The sequence below is a fragment of the Rhea americana genome, unplaced genomic scaffold (genome assembly GCF_003343005.1).
Source record: "Rhea americana isolate MKP2758 unplaced genomic scaffold, rheAme1 scaffold_60, whole genome shotgun sequence".
NCBI classification, from domain to species: Eukaryota; Metazoa; Chordata; class Aves; order Rheiformes; family Rheidae; genus Rhea; species Rhea americana.
The window spans coordinates 4,349,325-4,371,197 of record NW_028186757.1 but is presented as its reverse complement, the minus strand read 5'-3'; the positions used below and the strand labels follow the sequence as shown (position 1 = coordinate 4,371,197).

General features: G+C 37.4%; 1 protein-coding gene across 5 annotated transcripts in view; it reads left to right on the top strand.

Moving 5' to 3' along the window:
* FNIP2 (folliculin interacting protein 2) overlaps nt 1-21,873 on the top strand; it is a 52,782-nt gene that overhangs the window by 13,216 nt on the left and 17,693 nt on the right. Inside the window, exons 1-10 of one of the 5 annotated variants that reach the window (XM_085319889.1) lie at nt 3,064-3,272; nt 10,483-10,609; nt 12,895-13,026; nt 14,147-14,247; nt 14,331-14,402; nt 15,095-15,195; nt 15,340-15,429; nt 16,531-16,602; nt 17,214-17,340; nt 21,268-21,469. In XM_085319889.1, the coding sequence (XP_085176015.1) occupies nt 3,088-3,272; nt 10,483-10,609; nt 12,895-13,026; nt 14,147-14,247; nt 14,331-14,402; nt 15,095-15,195; nt 15,340-15,429; nt 16,531-16,602; nt 17,214-17,340; nt 21,268-21,469 (1,209 nt within the window). In that variant the 5' untranslated portion in view covers nt 3,064-3,087. Of the gene's footprint in view, nt 1-3,063; nt 3,273-10,482; nt 10,610-12,891; nt 13,027-14,146; nt 14,248-14,330; nt 14,403-15,094; nt 15,196-15,339; nt 15,430-16,530; nt 16,603-17,213; nt 17,341-21,267; nt 21,470-21,873 lie in introns of those variants that run through there. The other 4 variants (XM_085319888.1, XM_085319890.1, XM_085319891.1 and 1 more) reach the window with 4 other exon arrangements.

Sequence of the window (21,873 nt, the reverse complement as noted above, 5' to 3'; positions counted from 1 at the left end):
ACTCCATAATGTTGTTTTACTTCTCATTTAGCAGTGTCTAGAACTACTTTCCAGAAGAATGGTAACCTTTCTGTACAGGGATCCAACATGGAGAAGTGTGTTTTCTCCACCACAAGTCCTTGTTACACTAAAATCTAAAACTGAGACAAGTGCTGTAAATAACATGTTCCTTCACTTGTTGCATGACTAATCTGTTATGTATCCTGCCTAACTTGTATGAAGCTAATAACTATGTATCATACTTAAACAAGATGGTTCATATGAGGTTAAATAGTATGCTACCATATTAGGACTACTTTGAATGATTATGGAGAAAGAATGTGGTGTGGCATCAGCACAGCTCTTCTCTATTCAAGGTTTTTAAAAGGGGAAGAGTAACTTTGAGTAAATATTTAAAATGGGGAGGGGAGAGGGAGTCCACATCTTCTACATAAACTATTCAATGGACTGAAGAAAAGAAATTCATCGTTMAGTAATACAAAATATATTCCACTTTACCTATAAACGTAAGCTGTTTTGGCACTCGTCCCAAATGTCTGGGATTGAGGCTTTATGTATATATATATATGTATAGACAGATAGATAGATTTTTGCRAAGTGCATCTTCACAAAAAATCCTCACTGAAACAGCAGGCATGATTCAAATTTCTTTTCTACATTTCTCTAGTTCTTTTCTAAAAGATACTGTGGAAAATAAAACATTACTGAAGACTTTGAAAAGATTGTATTAAATTTGAGAACTGTTTAGATTTTAGTGGACAGTTGTTCATACAGAAAATTATTCTTAATTAGGTAACTCCATCTCATATTTCCTCTTTYCCCCATCTTCCCTGCTAAAGTATCACCTTAAATGGAAAACATTTAGGCAATTCTCTAAAGAGTCAAGATGAAGGGCAGGAAATGACCTACAAACGGAGCAGGTGACATGCTGTCACATAGCCTAGAAAAAGAATGATTAAACTCTACTTCCCAGAGGGTTTTATCTGGAGGGCAGGACACTTTCTTCCATATTATGTGTTATGTACTCATTAGACTCAGAGTGTTTTCCTGTGTGGATTTACTTCCCTCTCCCTCTCCCTGTGGATTACCCTTTGCCCAGTGGTAATTCCCGAAGTATTCAGGAATTTATAACATTTACAGATAGACGCACTTTGTGATAGTACTGTAGCATTTATTTAGTTGGCTTATCAGTGTTCCTAGTTATTAGATTCCTAGTATTAGATGCGAGTCCAGTAATACAGTAATTTAGCTWAATGTTTGAGGTTTGTGTGTGGGTGGGCGTGTTTTTTTGTTTTGTTTTTTTCCTCCCTTGGGGAAAGATGGAACAGAACTGAATGCTGTCAATGCTGGCCCAAGTGTAGCAGTAGTAAACCTGCAGTCAGCTGCTTTTCATTCAGGCTTCCGAGATAAATAGGAATGCTGATATTTGGAGCAGTGCTTGTCAATGAGGAAAAGGACAGAAGTCATCCTCTGCTACATCRTTTGAGTAACCTGAGAATAAGCCAAAGCTTTGTGCTTCTTTTGGCTGTTTGGGAAAGGGAGTAATAGTGATCTAGTACATGTCTCACTAGTTTGGGAATTAAAGCTGAGCTTTGTTTTTGACTGCTATAGGCTTCTTGTGCAACTGAGCAAGTTGTTTAACTTACCTGTGCTGTAGTTGTCCATTTGTCKTCTTGCCTAGTAGGACAGTGATTGGTATTTAGTGGGATTACAAAATTCTTCTTAGTAGGATGCAGTACTATTTAGCATGTAGAACTTGCAAACWTGCTACTTTTTTAACTTTGCTACTGTATTTGTGGATAACCATTAGCCAAGTCATTTTCTCCCTTTTTAATCTGGAAGGGAAATAGCCCTATTGTCGTCATCTTGTAAAGTGTCTAAAGCTCTACAGATGGAAAAGAGCTATGTGAGAGATTAATTATGAACAGCTATGCATTGGATACTTTAAGTGGAGGTGGGAAAAGAGGACTTTGTTCTGCAGTAGAACTGCCTGAGCAAAATGTGGTGTTCTTTTTGGTTTGTTAACAACTTGTTCTCTTTGGCAGAAGTATTTTATAAGATATTTTTTGTCATCAGTACTGCCATTAAAATGTTATACATGTAATCTGAACAGTTTTTGGAAATTAAAATATGTGTCTCTGAGAAATATTTGTGAATTTGTCTCTTTGAATACTTTTTAAATTCTCAGGATAGCCTTTTAGGCACATGATTGTAAATCTGGTATCAATCCTCTTGATGTTTGCTACAGAAATTTTTCTTTTTTTCCCCTCTACTTTTTAAAAATGCTTTTTAAAATCGTAGTATCGGACTTTTGGCCTAGTGTGAATACTTTATCCTCAAAATTAAAACCATTGCAGTGCAAAATCATTCTTAAGTGTGTTTCTTAGTGTTGGGGGGGTATTTTTTTTTGGAGCGGGGTTGTTTTTATTCTTTGTGTGTGTGTGTGTGTGTGATAACCATATGGCATTGATGTCAGATTCTTATTTGCTTCTGAGCTCTGTGAGGTTGCTAAGAGTTGTCAGATGACACTTGCTCACATGAGAGCCATTAACAGGGTGTTGTAGCTGGTGCTAAAACAACCTTGCAGCAACAAAGGGCGAGTCACTGCAAAAGCAACTATGGCTTTTTTTTTTTTTTTTTTCCCCTTCTCTCTCAAAGGCCATATGGTTTGGTCTTGTGACTACATAATTGCCAGCTACCTGATCACACACCAGGAAGCAAACATAGTTAGAGTCAATATTAGTTGTTGTATCTGCTACAGCTTTGTACCAGGCTTGGAAGAAAAACTCAAACAGGAGCAAGAGGAAGCCTTTGAAACTTGAAAGTCATGGCTGCTGCTCTGTCTGGAATAATTACTGCATTATATTAGCTATGGCTGTCTTTCTGCATTAATGGCTTGTAAAAAAAAAAGTGGTTTTTTTTCTTCCTTAAGAAGTTCAGTAGACTGTGTTCCTGTTTAGGGAAGAAAGTAGTAATTACCATTGTTAATGGTTGATCTGTAGTAAAGAAATCTGCTTGAGGCTGTATCTCTTCAGCCTGTGTTTGTTTTTTGAAGGAGCTTTGCAAGAGCATCTTTAGCATAAGACAATGTGTGGTGGTACACCAAAAGCTACGAATGGCATGGGGGGACAAATAGAAACAGCAAGAAATAACGACACTGTACTGCTTGGAAATAATCTCTCTTGTACCAAACTGGATAAAAGGATCAGAAAATCTTTGGGAGACCAAAGTGTCAGCTGTGTGAGCAGAGTGACTAAACTGCTGCAAGACAGGTATGCATGTGACTTTTATTTGTGTAAATAATTTTTGACAGAGAATGGATATTCTAAGATGATGTTGGGGTTTATAATCATATGCTTAAAAGGCTAACCTGTGAATAACTTAGGAAGCTTTACTAGGACAGTAGTCTTGCTAATAATGGTGATTGATAGTCCAGAAAGCCAGCCTTGTTTTTTGAAACTGAATCTATGCTCTTGACTCTATATTCTGTGTACATACTGAGGTTTGAAGGATAATTGACTTTCTTTTCAGTTAAGGTGAAATAAAGGTGAGATAATCTTACTTTTCCTTTCTAATTTTCTAATTAGTTTCCTTTTTATTAACATCCTGTGTTAATGGGTCAAGTAGTAATAGTTTGCAGTGAAGTGGGGAGAATGCTGTGAAGTGAAGGAAGAATGGAGAGGGACAACCCTCTGCAATACTTATAAATGATCTCTAGAGCATTACATCAAAGTAACATAGACTAGGAAAAGCTTTAACTCCTTTTGATGCTTTTTTTAGRTATGTGCCAGGATGTCTCTAATGTCTTAGTTTCTATTGCTGTCTAGCTGTAATAAGAAAATGCAGTTCAGGGTAGCTGCTCTCAAATTTTCATCTAGAATGTTAGAGTACAAATTCTACTTTCAGGACTGCTGACCTGAGAAACAACAAAATGGTTTTAAGGGTTTTTTTATTATTATTGTTTCTTTAGCTCGTGGTGCTATACTGAAATAGTGGTTAATATCTTTCTAAAGTGTTTCAAAGTCAACTGAAGTAGCTTTCAACTATAAGCTTTCAACTATAAGCTTTCAACAAATAGACCGCTATCTAGTTCTTGCATACATGTTGGTTGCTAAAAAGGTGAGCTGAAAGCTTTCTTTGTAAAGATCAGTGTTTGGGATCTGTATTAACTGAAAATATTGATTTGAGTGATTTGAGGCAGTGTGGGGTGAACTTGCATAATTTTTTCTTTTTTGGGGGGGAGAAAAAAACTAGTTTTCTGCTAAGTAAAAGATCTTGTTTTCAAGTCTCATATCTGTTGTGAAAGAAATTTTGCGTCGAAGAAAGGGTTTATTTGCTACACTGGGAGAAAATGAAGCAAATTTTTAAACATAATTCTATTACAGAATCTGGAAAGAAAGTTTGTTCATGGTATCTGAGAGTTGTTTAAAGCTCACAGCTTGCTTTTAAAAAACATGTATATATTATCCACAGTGTTTTATTATCTTTGGACATTTTCCAAGTACAGCAAAGTTGATATTCCTGCTGTATAAACCTACAGAAAGCTTATTCTTGTCCTGAAGATCACGTTATTAGTTCTGCCGCCTTTCAGACATTGGAAAGATACATTTGAAGGTGAGCTTAAATAAGCTGAACTGTTCAAAAAGGTGGCTGGTGTTGAAAGGAGCAATCATATTCCCCTTCCTTCCTCTGCTTTCTGGCAGCATGCTCCTGTTCTCTGCCTCTTGTCCTGGCTCTGGTGCTTCTGGTTCTTTTAGACCTGGCTCTGCTTAGGAGGCGAGCTCACTAAGCTGGTAGAAAATTACGTTAGGAAACCAAACCGTAACAAACATCCCAAGTAGCCCCTGTCCTTATTTGTAATGTATAGGCAATGTATTTTCTTAGTGGCCTTTCCTAAAGGTGCAGCTCTATGGGTAAAGTGGGTTAGCATAATTTCTGGTGCCACCAGGAGGTAGAGGTTCTCTGGATGTCTTCAGCATCTTCCTTCTCTTTTCCAGCTTCCCTTCTGATCAGCTTTCTTAGACTCGTGCAAATTTCTGCTGTTCTAGAGAGTTGAGGTGGCTTATGGAAGTTGCCAGAGCTGAGATGAGCAAGAGGACAGGCTGCAAAGAGGGAAGAAATGATCTGTGGGATTGCTTTTTGTTACTGCATAAGGTGTTTTATTCAGTCAAAATAGCCATGTTTCACTTGAAATATGAATATCCACATAGGCTTGCATTCATTTAATGAATTCAGGTAGTTTTTTAAGATACGCAGGACCTAGCATAATGTATTTTTCTAAGCCAAAGTGAAATGTTCCAGTTAGCTGAATGTTTAGATGTTTCTAGAATTTCAGTCATAGCACCTTCTTACCTTTCTATGATGTCAAAGTCAGTTTTATCAGTTTGTAGTAAGTTCGGATTTAGGTAGCTTCCAAAATCCTTAATTTTGCTTGTTGTATTTGTAACCTTTTTTATTAAAAGTGGCTTATGAATGTGTGGTTTCAGCACAGAACACAGAAGATATTTTAGTATTTTGGTTTTTTTTTTAAGTAGCTCTTTCACAAGAGTTGAAGATAGAAAATGCTTTTATGTAAGCAAAAAGAGAGCATGTTTTACATAAGGAGGGCCAAAGCAGATGATATTTCAGTTAGTGTATCATGAAACTTTTATTTTTGGAAGCTTCTTCTAAGCTGACTGAAAGAAGCAGCAGTTGCTTTGTTATCCAAATGTAATAATTGTATCTTTTATTCTTGTCAAACATTTGCACTAAATGTAAAGCTTACCCTAGGAATTATCTTATTTCATTATCAGAAGTAACACTGATAGTAGTAGGTGTATAGTAGGTGTATATGGCAAAACTACTCATACTACTGTCACGTGGTTCCCTCTAGCAGCCACATATAGTTAGGAGAGCTGCTTCAGACAAACAGAGGAAAAAAGAAGCCAATTAAGGTTTTACCAAATGAGCAATGAGGAAAGCAACTGAACCTTGAGCCATGCAGTAGGGGAGAGTCAAAGTGGTGGTGGTGAGTTAAAAGGATACTCTTTGAGTTCATCAAACATCAATATTGTAGTAATTCAGCATGGGGAATACCACTGAAAACTTGTGAAGTGCTGCAAGCAGAAAATAAGGGCTTATTTTGAAGCATGTGTTGAGGGTTGCTTTCTATTTCAAAAGTAGAACTGATTAAGGGATTTTTTTAATGACAATTTGTCTTGAGCACAGAAAACTCAATCTGATAGTATGCAAGTTATGGTAGAACCTTTTCATACAACACTTACAGAATCTTCTCTTTCCTTATCCTCTGCTTCTTCCTTGCAAATACAGCATGAGACTTTTGTTTCATTAAAGTTAACATGTGTATAATGTGGCCATAGATGGGAATGGGTATGGAGTATCTTTTCCAAATACTTCACAAAAATAGATCGTTGAAATGTGTATCCCTTGGTCAAACCTGGTGGTTGAAATTGATTAGTGACTTAATTGAGCAAAGTGAATGTGTATGCGTACACATTGCCTGAGCTCATCTAAGCCTTTTTTTTTGATAGTTAGGCTAAAATATCTATTGCCTATATCTGATGTTTGCGTCTTACTTTTTAGAAAAAAAGTTACAAGAGTGAAGGGGATTTTTCTTCTCACTCAAACCTTTGAACTGTTATTTTCTAACGTCTGAACTGTGTAGCTTAATATTCTTTTAGAAATATGTCTTTGCGTTTTATATATGAGCTAGTAATTTAAGGGAATTCTATCTCTTTTTCTAAAATACCATACGCGAATAGCGAAAAAGAATCATGCCTTTCCATATCGCTAAATAAGCAGGGAGTTGTTATAACGATAAGCAAATAATAYTGGGATTCTGACTTTTACACACCTGAGAGTGGAGCTGACCAGTGAAGCTGTGTCCTGCCTGTGCTTTTCTCTAACACACTATTTTTAGGGAATAATTGAATGTTCCCTTGGCCCCTGTTTTGGGGGCTGTATGTTATGTAAACTGGCTTAAACAATGAAGGGTGGAAGTGCTGTAATCAGTCTGCTCATCAGCTTTTGTGAAGGAAAAATAACCCTGGTCATCTGATTAGTCTTGTGCCTAGTGCTAGTTTCCACATGGAGGTTATGAGAGCACAGGGTGTATAGGCCTCTCTACCTTGCCTGTAGAGATGCTTGATCTCATCAGATGAGACTTTAATAGGATGGATCACTTCTGTAATGTGAACGACTGTGTACTCTGTGTAATTCAGAGCTTGAAAGTGAAGATTTCATTAAAATAAATTCAATCTGCTAGACGCATAAAGTTTTTGTTTAGTAATTTTTGGCTAACTTAGCTTGTTGCTATCTGGTACTAGAATCTGTTCAAAGGTCCAAGATTGCAACAGTCTCTAAATGTAGTGTACAAAGGCACCTCAGCAGGCTTTTAACAATGCTAAAGTAGAAGCCAATTTATAAAACTCAGTTCACTCCTTATATAGAAGTTGGCACACAAACACCACTAATACTAACTAAGCTCACTTTAGCACAGAATATGGGAGTTACCTGTTAGTAAGGGAACATAAACTTCCATAACACAAGTATGAAGCATGCTGTTAGTCTGGTGACTGGATACAGGGCTGTATTGTCTCAATCTGTGCCTAAAATTAATCATTTTCAGTTCAAGCTTGTAGTCCTTAGGTCTGAACTACTGACCCTGTTGTGCCAGTTCTAAGGATAAGTAAGGCTTTGCTCGTATGTATGATTTAAATTAAGGATGTAGAGATAATCCTTTATTTTGTTGTTGAAAGGAAGGATGACCTGTTACCTGTTTAATAAGCCAGCATAGTTAGTTCAAGAATGATTCTGATATTGTCTATTGCGCAAAGTGTGCGAGTAAACTGTAACTAAAGAGGAATGCTGTTAGAAAAGGGTATCAGATTCGTGAGGTAAACTAGAAAATCTGTTGATGGCTSTGACTTCTCTTCTGCATTCTGTTTAATTGGATTTTTTCTTAAAATGAATTTGCATTGCCAGAGCATTGAGAAACTAGTAACAGACTTACAAAACACTTTGTGTGGTTGCAGCTCTTTGTACATGTGAAGTGTGTAGGATCTTTGGGCATCATCCACAGTGATATCAGGTCTGATCTCATGCAGGTTAAGTTGATATTGTGACTCCCTTTGAAAAGGAAGACTTGAAAATAAGGATCGGGCACTCCTTGCATTTTGGAGGCAGCTTATTACAAACACATCAACCTGTTTCCACACTGTTAATGGCAAAACAGTCCTTAGCATTGTTCCATGGTCTAGCTTTGATGTGTATTGGACCTTCACATAGTAGTAGTACACAAAGTATACTTGCATCTGACTACCTTGCAGTGTAGATAGGAATCTACCTTTTTTTTTTTCTCTGTCAAAAAGTAGTTGAAAGAGTAAAATCTTTCAGGTTAATAAGGTCTTTCAAAATTGAAAGAAAGATGCTTATTTAGTCTTTACTGACTGTTGAAAGGGGAGTTCATCTCTGAAATTCAAGATAAAGCACAAAGAAGAAATTAACTTGACTTTACTTGTATTGACTTTCATCTGCAAGTCTGAGTGTACTTCCAAAGCAGTTACCCATGGCAACCTAACTGTGATTCTAGCAGGAGTTGATGGTGCTTACTGCATTATTGATCTATAGCTGTTAACAGCATATGGAATACAATACCTTCAAAAACTCTCGTCTTCCAACCGTATAGGGATTTTGTGGTCTTCTATTCATTCCCCACCTTTTTTCTCTGTAAGGTGTAGCTTGGGAAAATTCCTAAATGAAATCTTTTTGGTGGGAAATCRGTGTGGCCTTGACTGAAGTCTGCTATGCAATATGTTAAGCCAACAACTATTAATAACAGTTGTACTCTCATCTGCTARAGGTAGTCTATCCAGGTCAGGGATGAAGCAAATGACTTTCCTATGTGAAAGGACTAGYGGCAACGGGCAAAAACTGAACCACAGGAAGTTCCACCTGAACGTGAGGAGGAATTTCTTCACTGTGAGAGTGACGGAGCACTGGAACAGGTTGCTCAGAGAGGTGGTGGAGTCTCCTTCTCTGGAGATKTTCAAGGCCCGCCTGGCTGCAACCCTGTCTAACATGCTCTAGGTGACCCTGCTTGTGCAGGGAKGTTGGACTAGATGATCTCCAGAGGTCCCTTCCAACCTCAAACATTCTGTGACTGAGCACCAGATTGCTACCTGTGCACTGCTGTATCCTGTGACAGTTTTTTTTTCCATTTGTTCCAACCTGTCATACGAAAAGCATTCTGTGTAGCTGAATGTAATACTAACCAAACCTCTGTGCTCTGATGGGTAGGCTGACTCCATTTGGAATTAGGAAGGAATGTCCCTTCCTCTTCTAGCTGTGATCAGTTATGTGCTTCAATTTTGTGTAGTAGCTTGTGGAGACAGAGAATCATGTGTCATGGAGTATCTCGGAGAAGTGGGTGAATTCTGGGTTAGGAGAATTGTTTTACTTGAGATGGAATGCTAGCAGTATCTTGGTTTCATTTATTATATTAGTTTCATCATAGTTCGGGATGAAATCTCAGTAATCTGATCGCTCTGTAATACCTAAAACTTCTCAAAAGAGGAAAAAATCACAGAAACAACATAAACCATGTTTTTTCCCTTACAAGAATTARGTAATGGAAAATCATATGTTCACTGTAGTCTTTCTGTAAATATCTATAGTATTTCAGGGTCTGTAAAGACAAAACTGTCTTAAGTTGTGAATTCTGAAATATCTTGAACTCTGAGACTTGGCAGACAGGTTTAATCTTCTGGGATGCTTAAGGAGTAGTGCTAGGTGGTAGTTACCACAAACTGACTAAGTTGAAACTATGATGCTAGTGCAATAGAAGAAAATGTCAATTGCAGTAGGCTTAATAGAAGTTAGGTCATACCTAATGCGGGGAAGCAATATTTCTTCTTTTGCTGATAAGGTCTTGGTTGAATACTATGTTCAGCTTCTGGCATCATGTGAAGCAAGATGTGAACATATTAGGCCATTTAAATGTCATGCTTTTTGGCAGGAAAAAGATTGAAAGGAATTGAGGTTGTGTTACTTAAACAAGGGAATAACAGAGTGCATAGTCCAGCTTAAAAAAGACTACAGTAAAGATGATGGTAATCAATTGTTCTTTATTATCACTAAGAGAACTGCAAAAAATAAGAATCCAGACTGCATGGCTGGGAGGGAGGGAAGGAATGCATTTAAGGGTAGTTAAATGTTGAAACAGATGGCTGAGGCAGTTTTGTCTGTCTTTATGGAAAACTTTGAATAAAGAGTGGATGAAAGCTTGGTCTGGATGTGCCTGCCTGTGTATCAAGGACATTTGATCTGGAGGATGCTTTGAGTTCTTTTCAGAGTTCTGTGACTGCAGTCTGATTCTTGTGAATATTGAATAAAAGGTACATTTGCTGAATATCTGTTTTTTCCACTTAAATGAGCCTGCGAAGTAAGTGCAATATCTTAACCTTTTGTGCTTACAATCTACAGCTGGTCCTGTTCAGAATTTGACTTGAATGAAATCCGCCTGATAGTTTACCAAGACTGTGAGAGAAGAGGCAGACAGGTCTTATTTGATTCCAAAGCAGTCCGCAAAATTGATGAAGCTGTGGTTCAGGTATGAAATGCTAATTTTACTTCTATTCTGCTAATCTTTTGTTTCCCTCCCCCAAAGTAGGAATTTTAAAAAGACAATGTCAAGTTCTTAATCTGGTTTGTGATCTTTCACTTGATCTGAATTCTGTGATAACTGCAAAAAGAGTGTTTTAGATTCCAAAAAGTCAGTGAACACATACCTAGTATTTGGCATCTTTAGATATAAATATGGTACTAATACTGAACARTTTAGGCTCTGTCTTGATTTCAGGCAAAGCAATTTATATCACTTTAGTTAGAGTATTTCCTTTAATGCTGAATAAGACTGCTTCTTGTTAACCTAGGTTGCACAGTGCCATTATTCCAGTGATATCTAGTATGCCTCTAAAAGTACTCATCTTCCTTTAGTGTTTGGATCAGTAAAGTTGTTTAGCTTTTTGTGAATTTAAAACAACTCTGCTTCAGCTAACCCTTAATGTGCAAGACTGATGCATGATGCATATAGTCACACAAACTTTTTATGACACAAACAGAAACAAGAATAGGTGCTGTCAAGATGCAAATTCTTTGTGCCACTCTCCATGCACTCAAATTATGAACGTTTTAGCAAACTTAAGTGACTTTAAGTCAAGCAAAACAATAGTTTTTCACTACTAGCGCTGTGCTTTTTTTTTCCCTGTACTAAACTGTTTCAAAAAATATTTTTGTTTAATGCTTTTGTTATAGCTGGCAGTTTTAGTTTAGCAGACTAGCATGGTTGCTAGCTATAAAGTTCAGAAATAGCAATGACTTGTAGCAATGACTCTTAGGTAGAACTTAAGATACAAATTGCCATTATTTAAGCACCTTCCTATTTCAGTCACACTGAAAAAATATCCTTCTGGGCTTAAGCCAAATTGTTAAAGCTGAGCATCATCTGCTGATGACTGATCATCTGCTTATGAGGATAAATGGGTCAGATTAGTCTGTTAATCTTTTATTTTATTTATTTATTTCCTCCTTGAGTTACAAGTCTCAGTATCAGGGTTATTATTTTGTGTCTTAAAACTGTTTTAAAACACACAGCATGTGAGGGGGAAATGTGTGGGGGGAAAAAATGTATTTTTAATTTTATCTAAATGCTGGGATTACTCCACTTACTTTAATACTTTAGGTATTATACTACTACTAATACTTCAGATTAACTCCAAAATGCCCTATCAAAAACTCTATGCAACACTGATGTAAAAGATTATAGCCAACTTTGTAACACATGGTACAGAATATAATCTCTTTTCTGGTCAGACAGTGATGCATGTAGCCTTTAAATAAGCCAAACAATTTTGAATGTCAAGTAGATGCAAGTGTTGGAAACAATTTGAATGGTTGGTCCTATTTGTTGTTTGATATGTTATCAAGCAGTGAGCCTAGGACTTAATTCATTTAAACTAAAGGCAAAATTACTCTTAAGCTCAGTCCTACTTAAACTGAAATCAAGGACGTGAGTGTGTGTACTATGTATTAATCTATAATCAGTCTTCTAAAGCACAGTAAAGCTTCTGCATATCAGCTATTCAAGTACACTGTTTATCTTTTAAAATATGCAGTAAACTTACTTAAGGGAATTAGAGCTGTATTCTATTTAACCATATGTTTGTTTAGTGTATTCCATTTCTTTTCAGTGTTCTTAATCAAATYTCCTGTTCTTTCTGCAGATGGCATACACCAGACCACTTATTAGGGCATTTTTAGTCAATAGCTTGTTAAACATGTGACTACTAACATTTGTGCATTTGTAACCACCTAGCGATGGTCACACTGGGATTAGATAAGCAGCAGTTACATAAATGCCATGCCAAGAAAAGCTGCACAAAAGGAGTGCAAATATGGGATAAAATAAGAAAGACAAGTCTCAGGCCACATGCATAAAGGTTTTTTAAACATACTAAATTTATTTTAAAATTAATAGAGAATCCTGTGCAGTCACTGTAACTTAAACTTTTACAAAAAAGAGAAGTTATTTATTCCGCTCTTCTTTGCATAACAGTTGCGAGTGAACTTCTACTCAAACTTTATCTGACTAATTATTCTAAGCATTACTCTGGTACTATRCTTATTTCTCTAAAAAGCATTTAAATGGCAGGGTAATTCTGTGCTTTCTCTGTGCATTGTTATTTTTCCTTTAAAAACCTAAATGTATCTTTTATCTGAATAAGAGGGTTTTTTTTCTGAACTGTATTTTAACAATCTTCCCACGGTATATTTACAAATGGAAATTTCCATGTTTTTGCTTTGTTTTCATCATATTGTTCTGTTTTGACACAGAAGATAACAGAGGATGCTTCTGTAAAGACTTCTGCCAAGAACTGCCAAGCAAGCAATGGGAACAACAAAGTTTCTTCCCATAGCCCCTCGATAAGTTGTATGCAAAGTATTAAAGAACAGATACCGAAGTATCAGGTAATGCCCTCCATCACTGTTCGTGGATGTTTTTTTACTAAAGAGCTTTACTATAAGCCCTAACTTTGCCTGCACTGAATGACTAGTTATACTTCTAGTATATTACAAATTTGTATGAAGTGTGACATTTCTATCCAGTCTTTGAAGAATTGTAGAGTAAGAACACATGGGTGCATCTTCAGTTCTTAGTCTTATTTAAAATTTTACCCCCGAAACTAATAGCATTATTATTTAAGTCATAAAGTTGACATACAGCAGTCTCTTTTTCTTTTAAAGGAAATCTGTCTATGCTACAAATACRTCTTGAAGAGGCTGTTGAAAATGGTGTATTAGAGTCCCTTTAGTCTGTTTTTATAGCAACATGAAATTTGTAAAAGAAACTAACAACTTCTTTTAGGTACTTTGGCTGTCCATCAGTAAAAGCACAAGTACTTTGTCTAGAATACTGTAATTTGAAGTGTGTATAGATTAGGATAGGGAAAAAAAAAAACTTGGTTAAATTAGAGAACAAACTATTTCCTTCAGCATTAACAAACTTCTCTTTGTATCTGCTATTGATGCTGGATTTTTGAAAGATGATGAAAATGGGACTTGTTATGCTCAGAAACAGTCTCCACAAAGATGCTTCCAAGAAGCTTTTTATAAGGCCATTAAAGGAGGACTTACTAATTTGAATCAGGAAGGAAATTTACTGCTTGGGGATCCAGGCCACAAAATATTAAGTCATATGAAAGTTACAGGTCTCATCAAGCACTCTGTTCTGTGAGAATGTTGCTGGGCCATAGCTATTTTTTGGATATGTAATTGTTTGGGTTTTTTTGTTTTTTTTTGTTTTTTTTTTTTGTTTTTTTGATTTCTGTCTTTTCTTGTCCATGGGGGTTCCTGTGGAACAATGGTACCAGTGGCCGTTCTAGTGAGCCAAACAACATCATCTTGCACTCGCACGCTGTGCGAGAGCCACGCTGGATCTGTCGCGCTGCATGGAAAAGCAGAGCTCATTTGTATTCTCCACTCGAAATGTATTACTATAGCACTATGTTAAATAAAAATAGTATGTTGGGTTACTGTTGACTCTTTCCWTCTTTACTGACTGTCTCTTTCCATCTTGTTGTCTGTCTAGTACACCAGACCAGCCTCTGATGTCAACATGCTAGGAGAAATGATGTTTGGCTCAGTGGCAATGAGTTACAAAGGTTCCACCTTGAAAATTCACTACATACGGTGAGCGTCCTTTTCTGTGATACTCATGTCTTGTCAAGCACTTGGAATTGATGACTCACTTAAATGACTGTTTATCCTTTCAGCTCTCCCCCACAACTGATGATAAGTAAAGTSTTCTCAGCCAGGATAGGAAGCTTCAGTGGAAGCAACAATAAGTAAGCATCTTTGTTTTTCTCCTCTCCTCCCCAYCTATTCTGTCGTCTTTCTTACTACCTTTTCTCCTTTTGTAGACCTTATGTCATTGCCTCTAAATTTAACTTAGCTGAAGTGGAAGGGACTGGCAAAAGAGAAATGGAGAATACAAGGAGTGGAGAAGTGTTCAATTAGTAGCTCTTAGCTAGTCTACCCAAATTAAAAAAAAAAAAAAACTCACACGCTTTCCACTCCTTAATTTGTCCAGAGCATGCAACAGGCTTCAGAGGTCAGATGCTTTAAACACTCAAAGCTTGTGACTCCATCTCTGCTGACTGCTAGAAGGGTAAAGAAGGAGGGTGTGTGTTGAGTCAGCTTTGTGTCCTTGTATCTTGCTCCTGTTTCCTTCAACAGTGATGGAAGATGTAGTGTTTCTCATCTGTTCATGTTTTAGATGTCCCAGAAACAAGGAAATATGAATAAACTGAATCCTAAATGTGACACACAACTTTATAATAATTCAAAGAGAGAGCTTGCTGTGGAAAATAAATGGCTGTTTCTTTATACTCTCAGAAAACCTACTGGTCCATGAACTTGGTTATAAAGTTAACCTTGAGCCTTCTTTTTTCTGAATAAAATAAGCTTACTCCTCAAGCTAATATTGACTGTTAACCACCTTCTTTAGAAACACTCTTTCCTCTTTCCCCTTTTTTAGCTTACAAGATAGCTTTGAATACATCAACCAAGATCCCAGCCTGGGAAAGCTGAGCTCTAATCAGAATGGTTTGGGAACCTGTCGCAGTGGAAGTAATTTAGGTAAATATTTTCAGGTTCTGTGTCCTCTTCACAACATGAGGCCATCTGTTCATTTAGTTTGGTTTYTTTTTTCTTTTTTTTTCCTGTGCCGCCTCTTTTTTTTTGTGCATTTTCCATTTTCTCTACGTTGCTTTTGTTTCCTAGGTATGTTACAGATGTGCAGTAGCAAACTGCTGCAGGGTGTGTCTGAAGGAGGCCCCCTCCGGCTCATCCGCAGTGCTTCTTTCTTTGCAGGTTTGTGTGGAATGCCAACCACAGTGTGACCCATCCACATGTACACACAAGTCCAGCTTCTTCTGAATCCTCACAGGAGACTCATAATTACTCTTTAGAAATGGAAAGGGCTAACACAGTGAAAACAGGCAAAACTGAGTTTATACTTTAATTTTTCTTCCAAGAAGTGCTGACCGAATTAATTCTTGTTCATCTTCTGTTTCTAACTCCTGTGTTCAATTTTAAAGATATTTCTGTAATATATGTTTGATAATAAATGAGCCCTTACATTTCTTAGAGAACTTATGTTTCCTGGCTTATATGTGATTTCTTGCTAGTGGGCAGCTATCTTGCTGGTGTGCAGCTTTTCTGGCTCTTGAACTATCTGGGAACTTTTAAGGCTTTTTTCATTTCACAATATCAATTTCTTTAATTTTCAAAACTTCCTACTTTATGTAGTCTCCTTTTACAGGCATATTGATGACCCATGCAGGTGGGTAGATCTTAGACTTAATTAGTTCTGTTAATTGCAGAAATACAAACTGGAACACCAACGCAGTTTTCACAGCTTGTGCAAATCTTGCATGCCCTACAATTTGAGTGAATCTGCACTACTAACACTTCAATGTAGTACAACGTAGGCTGAGTGTTTCTCTTTGTGAGGCTTTGTAAGTAGTAAATACTTACTTGAGGAGTGAATCTGAAGCTTAATGGAACTGGTATTTGACTGTTCCATTAAAATGTTAGCCTGTTCAAAATGACAATTTCATCCCCCTCGCCGCCCCCMCCCCCCMMAAAAAAATTCCAGAGTGACAAATGGGGGGGTAGCAGCAGTCTGGTTTCAGAGCCCATCTGACTTCCCGTAATGTAAACTATATTCACATTCTCAGGGTGCTTAAATGTCTTCAGTTGGAGTGAGTAACCGACTTTTAGTGATATRATGTTCAGTATAGAAATGCTGTTTGCTATCAGCTCTGCTCACACCATACTCTGCTTATTTGGAGCAACAGTACAGGATGTAACTTTGCTGTTGTATGACCTTTAAGCTTAAACATCTTTTTTCAAACTGACAAATAGTATGATGAGTTATGTAATATTTTCTATTGATCTGATCTGTTTTAGCACACAGCACACCTGTTGATATGCCAAGTAGAGGACAAAATGAGGACAGAGACAGCGGCATTGCTCGGTCAGGTATCTGCTGTTTTATTTGCCTAGTTCTGTAATTGTTACACTTTGTGATTYGCCTGAAGTTTTAGGTACCTTATGACCCATCAATCCAAACTTCCTGGATCTGCTAAGCATTTTCCTTCTGTGTTTTTTTTCCCCTCCAAGTCTATATGTAAGAATATTTTTAATGATATTCTTTGTTTACAGTTGTAATTCTTTGGAGTTCTTCTTTCTTCTCTGTACTAAGCTACAGAAAAATTGGCTGGAGTCTTCACCCTAAAGCAAGGGAAGAGCAGAGGCTTTTGCACTGAGTAGGGAGAGGCTTGCCATCTGCCTGTTGTAARGGGAGGATAACATCTCTTAAGACAGAATGCTTTTGAGTAAGACAACTAAGTGTACTCTAGTAAAAAGGACCTCWGAGAAGAAAATATCTTAAGGCAGCAAGAATTGCTTAAAATGATAATCATCTCTCCTATTGGGAGTGAATTATGTGAAAATGTACTAACTGTTTAGAAAGGTCAGCAAGTAAGACCAGTATTCACAGAAACTTGTTTCAGGTTAGGATATAAAGGAAAACGTTCAACCAGCACTCACTATAATTCAATGTATTTTGGGGTTTTTTGCTTTCTTGATAGCATCTCTGAGCAGTCTTCTGGTCACTCCTTTTCCATCTCCAAGCTCTTCATCATCCTCTAGCAGCTATCAACGTCGCTGGCTCCGAAGTCAGACAACCAGTTTAGAGAATGGAATTATTCCAAGGTGGTGAGTGCAGCTGCTTTCTGTTTACAACAGCTGTTTGGTAGCAATAGCAAAATAGAACTTAGGCATCCTTTCCTTTAAGAGGACAAATCCTGTTATAAAAAGGACTCTCACTTCACACTGACTTCTGTTCATATTGTCTGAGACTGCCAATATGAAGAAAGATCAATTTTTGGCTGAATATGAGCAACAAGATTTGGTTTGAAATACATAGCCTATACACCTTCAATAAAAACAATTGTATCAAAAGACCCCATTTTGAAAAGCAAGTTGAACTATTTCTGTAAAAGCAGAATAGCCTGTTAAGATGAAAGATTGTAAGAGCATTGCTGCCATAATTACCTTACAGTATGATGAAGTCTGACTAGTGAATAGTTTATTGAAATTTTGGAGTAATAGCCCATGACGACTCTCTTGGCTGGTACAGGATGTTCCTGATGTGACTTATGCCAAAACAGGAAGAAAAAAAGAGCTGTGATCAAAAGGCTTGGCTTCTGTTTTGGAATTTTATTAGCTTTTGTAGCTCAGTGGCATAACAAAGCATGGAATGCAACAGACCTTTCGTAGCTAATAAGCAAATTCCTCCCTCATCAGTGGCAAAATAGCAAATGAATCTCGATTATCTGCTCATATGTGCTCATCCACCTGCACCCAGAGACATCATGGAATTAGTGAAGGGCTACAAGAAACACCTGCTGTGTGTATTTTCTCTCCTCACTATCTTCAAGTAAGCTTAAAAAAGCTGCTAATGAATAGTGATCATTTAAAAAAAATACTCCTTTTAGAAAAGGCCAATTGCAAATATGTTTTAATTGTGCTATAGTTTACTTTCCCTAGGGGCATCACTTGAACCTGTTCCCAGAGTATTCTCACAGAATCATTTTTAACATGAGGAATCGTGCAACAGTTAAAATGCAGCAATGCTGTTTTCTAATTCATTCTTGCAGACAAGAATGAGATAGCAAGCGTTTTAGTTCAATAGACAKAAGTACTTTTTAGCCAAGTTTCCTAAGGCTATGTATGCCAAATGAATTAAAACATTGAGGAGCAAATAAGACAATTTTAGCCCAGTAAAAGAAGTACCCAAAGTTTCACAGAGTTCTTGAAAGCATTACAGAAAAAAGTAAGGTAGCCTTATTAAGCTGCTTATTCACTGTCATTGTTCCATATTGGAGAATCCATGCTTGGAAAAGATCTTGGAAAGCAGACGTTATTAATTCTGCTATCTGGAACTGCTTTTGGTCTGGGATTCTTTCTAAGCCAAAGAGGTTCTTCAGGTATTTGTTTTCTAATCACATGCTAGTGAAACAGTGGGTTCCTTGCTGAATCTATGACAGCAGAGTTTACACTTCAGTTTGTACAGTCTCTAACTGATATTTTAGGCCAATAGCTCAAAGGAAATAGAACATCTAACTGGAACTCCCATGTAGTTAATTAGCAGACAAGCTAGATTAGCAGCTTTGTTGAAAAGGCCTCTCACAGTCAGACTTTAGTTCTTCAATTTCCATTCTTGGGAAGCAGTACAAAAACTTCATTTGTGATGTTTCTTAGATGCYGATTGACCATCTTTTTCCAACTTCCTTGAGAATTTCTGTCTCTGCATGTAAGTTCCTGAAGTTCAAATGAGGTTATGTTTTTGTCTAACGTGTTTCCCACAAACTATTTTTGCTGATTTTTTTTTGTTGTTTGTTTCTTTTCCTGTATTCCTGGACTCATCTCTCTGAGAAATTTTTGTTTATATATAACTTTGTCAAACCAATTATACTGTAAACTAGTTATTCTTAGAATGAACTTAGAAAATAAGTTTAACATTTAGGCCTTTCCTCTTGTTAGTTGCTTCACAGTAACCTGTGAATGCCTCAAGCTCCATTTCAATATAATTCTGATGTGGAAAACCTTAATCTTAATTGTACTACTCACTCCTGTTGCGGTTTTAACTTGCAAGCTGTCACCACAGGAGCTGCTGATCTAAATGTATTTACTTGTGTTCTCACAGCTTTTTTTTTTCTCCTGTCCATTCTTTCCCTYTTCCTCCCACAGTTTCTCAACATAGCTTAAACACTATTATTAAATTAAAATTTTCTTTCTGAAGGAAATTCTGACCGTACTGTTTTAATCATATATGTGTATGTATGTGTGTGTATATATACATACATATATATATATATATATGTTTTTTTTTACTTAGTATATTTTTCCATGGTGAAATTCAGAAACTTGAAACCAGAGAAAATAGCTCTGCAAATCCAGGATCATCAGTCCTTAGTCTGCAGTGCAAGTATTTGTGAAGGAATGCAGTGGAAGGATTGCCACCCTTTTGTCCAAACACAGAAAATTTTAGGCAGAGACCTCTGGAGGTCATCTAATTCAGTCACCTGCTCAAAGCTGGACTAACCTGGAAGTTAGATCAGGTTGCTTGGGAACATTGTCTTGTTGAATTTTAAAAATCTCCGAGAACAGGGATTTCACAGCCTCTGGGCAGCTGGTTGCATTGTCTAATTTCTTTCTGTGATTTTTTTTTTTTAATATACAACCAGAAATTTCTGTGCTTCATCTAATTTACAGCCAAAGGATGACAGTCACTGTTCACCTCTGAGAAGAGTATCTTCTGTATAACCACCCACTGGGTAGTAGAAAATTGCTGAACAAACCCAAGGCTTTTAGACTTTCCTTGCACGTCATGTGCTCTGGGCTCCTTACCACTTTGGTRGGCCTGCACTGGACGTGCTCCAGTTTGTGGACTGGACATGGTTCTTCTAAGGTGGCCTCCTAACTGCCGTACAGAGGGGAGTATTCACTTGACTTGCTGGCTAGGCTCTTGCTAATACAGCCCGATAGGCAGTTACTCTTTGCTTCCCAGGCACAGTGACTCATGTTCATTTTGGTGCCTGGCAGCATACCCAGGGCCTTGCCTGTGTGATGCTACCTGAACAGTGAGCCCCCAAACCATAAAATTGTATGAGAATWCTCTGTCTCAGGTGCATGGCTTCTGCCCTGCATGACAATTTGTTATTGAACTTGACTGTTTCTTGTTAAGACCCTTCGGAATATTAGGCATGCCCTCCAGTCTATTGACCATTTTCCCACCCCATCACCCCAAATTTGGCATCATCCACAAACCTACTTAGGGTGTACTCTGATCCATAGTCCAGGTTTGCAATGAAGGTGTTAAGCGCTATTGATCCCCTTGCATAATATTGAAAGCTAGCATCGCTGATGAGAGAAATTAACAGAACCATCAAGTGAGAAAACAGCTTGAGGAGACAATAGATGGCCACTGTTTAATATTTTTTTTAGCAGGAAACAGCTTTTTAAACTATAGCAAATTTTGAGCTAGACATGAATGYATTTGTAGGCATTAAATTGTGTTTTCACCGTAAATTACTAAGTTGTGATGTTTTGTCCTTAGTTAAAATAGAAACTTCTATTTCACGTTTTTAATAGTTGCTTTAGAGCAGCCATCTTAAGATTCTGTACAAGTAGTGTGTTTTCCAACTTCTCTTGTGAACAGCAGTATAGATCGAAGAATGTCATGGGCATGCTGCTGAGGAGCTGTGCAGGAGCATTGAGAGCTGCATTCAGTTCCCAGCTCTGTCAGATTCCCTCTAACCTTTTTTTTTTAATTATTTTTTTGAAGTAAATCCTGAAGAAGGGATTTTGTTGCTCTGTTTCAGAAGACGGCTTTCACTACAATTTCTGCTGGCCTCTCTAGGGCCTCTCTGGTCTTTCTCCAGTCTGTTTTAGTAAACACAGGTCTTGTCTATCAAAATGCTGGGTATTTGCTGTAAACAGAGAAGTGACCACAAATTTTTGTGTAGATGGTCAGAGGAAACTTAAGTGTGAATTTCCTTCAACTCTGTATAGAGAGATGGATAGAAGATAAATTGGCTTTAAGACATGGGTAATTGTCCTAACAAATCTCTCTTGCAGGTCCACTGAAGAAATGTTTAGTATGGCTGATGAAAGCTGCAGCTCCAATCCTGCAATGGTTCGGAGGAAAAAAATTGCAATCAGCATAATCTTCTCTTTGCCTGAAAAAGAAGAAGCACAGAGACACTTCCAGGATTTCTTTTTTTCTCACTTCCCTCTTTTCGAATCTCACATGAACAAGCTAAAGTATGCAATAGAAAAGGTACAGAACAGTAGTTTTACTTAATGTGGAAAAATAAGTGACAAACTAGAATGAAATACTGTAGGATCTGATAGATGAAGTCTGGGCAGGAGTGGGAGAAGGCTGTGTGGTTCCAAGCTTCCCTCCATCCTTACAGATGCAGTCTTGAGCCTGAGCCACTGTAGAAAGTTAGCACTTGTCTTCCTTGAACTAGCAACACATGCTGAAAAGGAGTGTGGTTTCTTTTCTAGCTGAAAAGAGATTGGAAGGTTGTATGTTGCAGATGTTTTCTTTCCCTCATATTCCTCTGATGTTGTCTTGACTGTGCAAGTTGTGGAAAAGAATATATTTTATCCTTCTATGCAGTCATTGAGACAAATGTCTGCTGTTTTTCCCTTCCTCTTTCCAAAATATTCTCTTCTCCC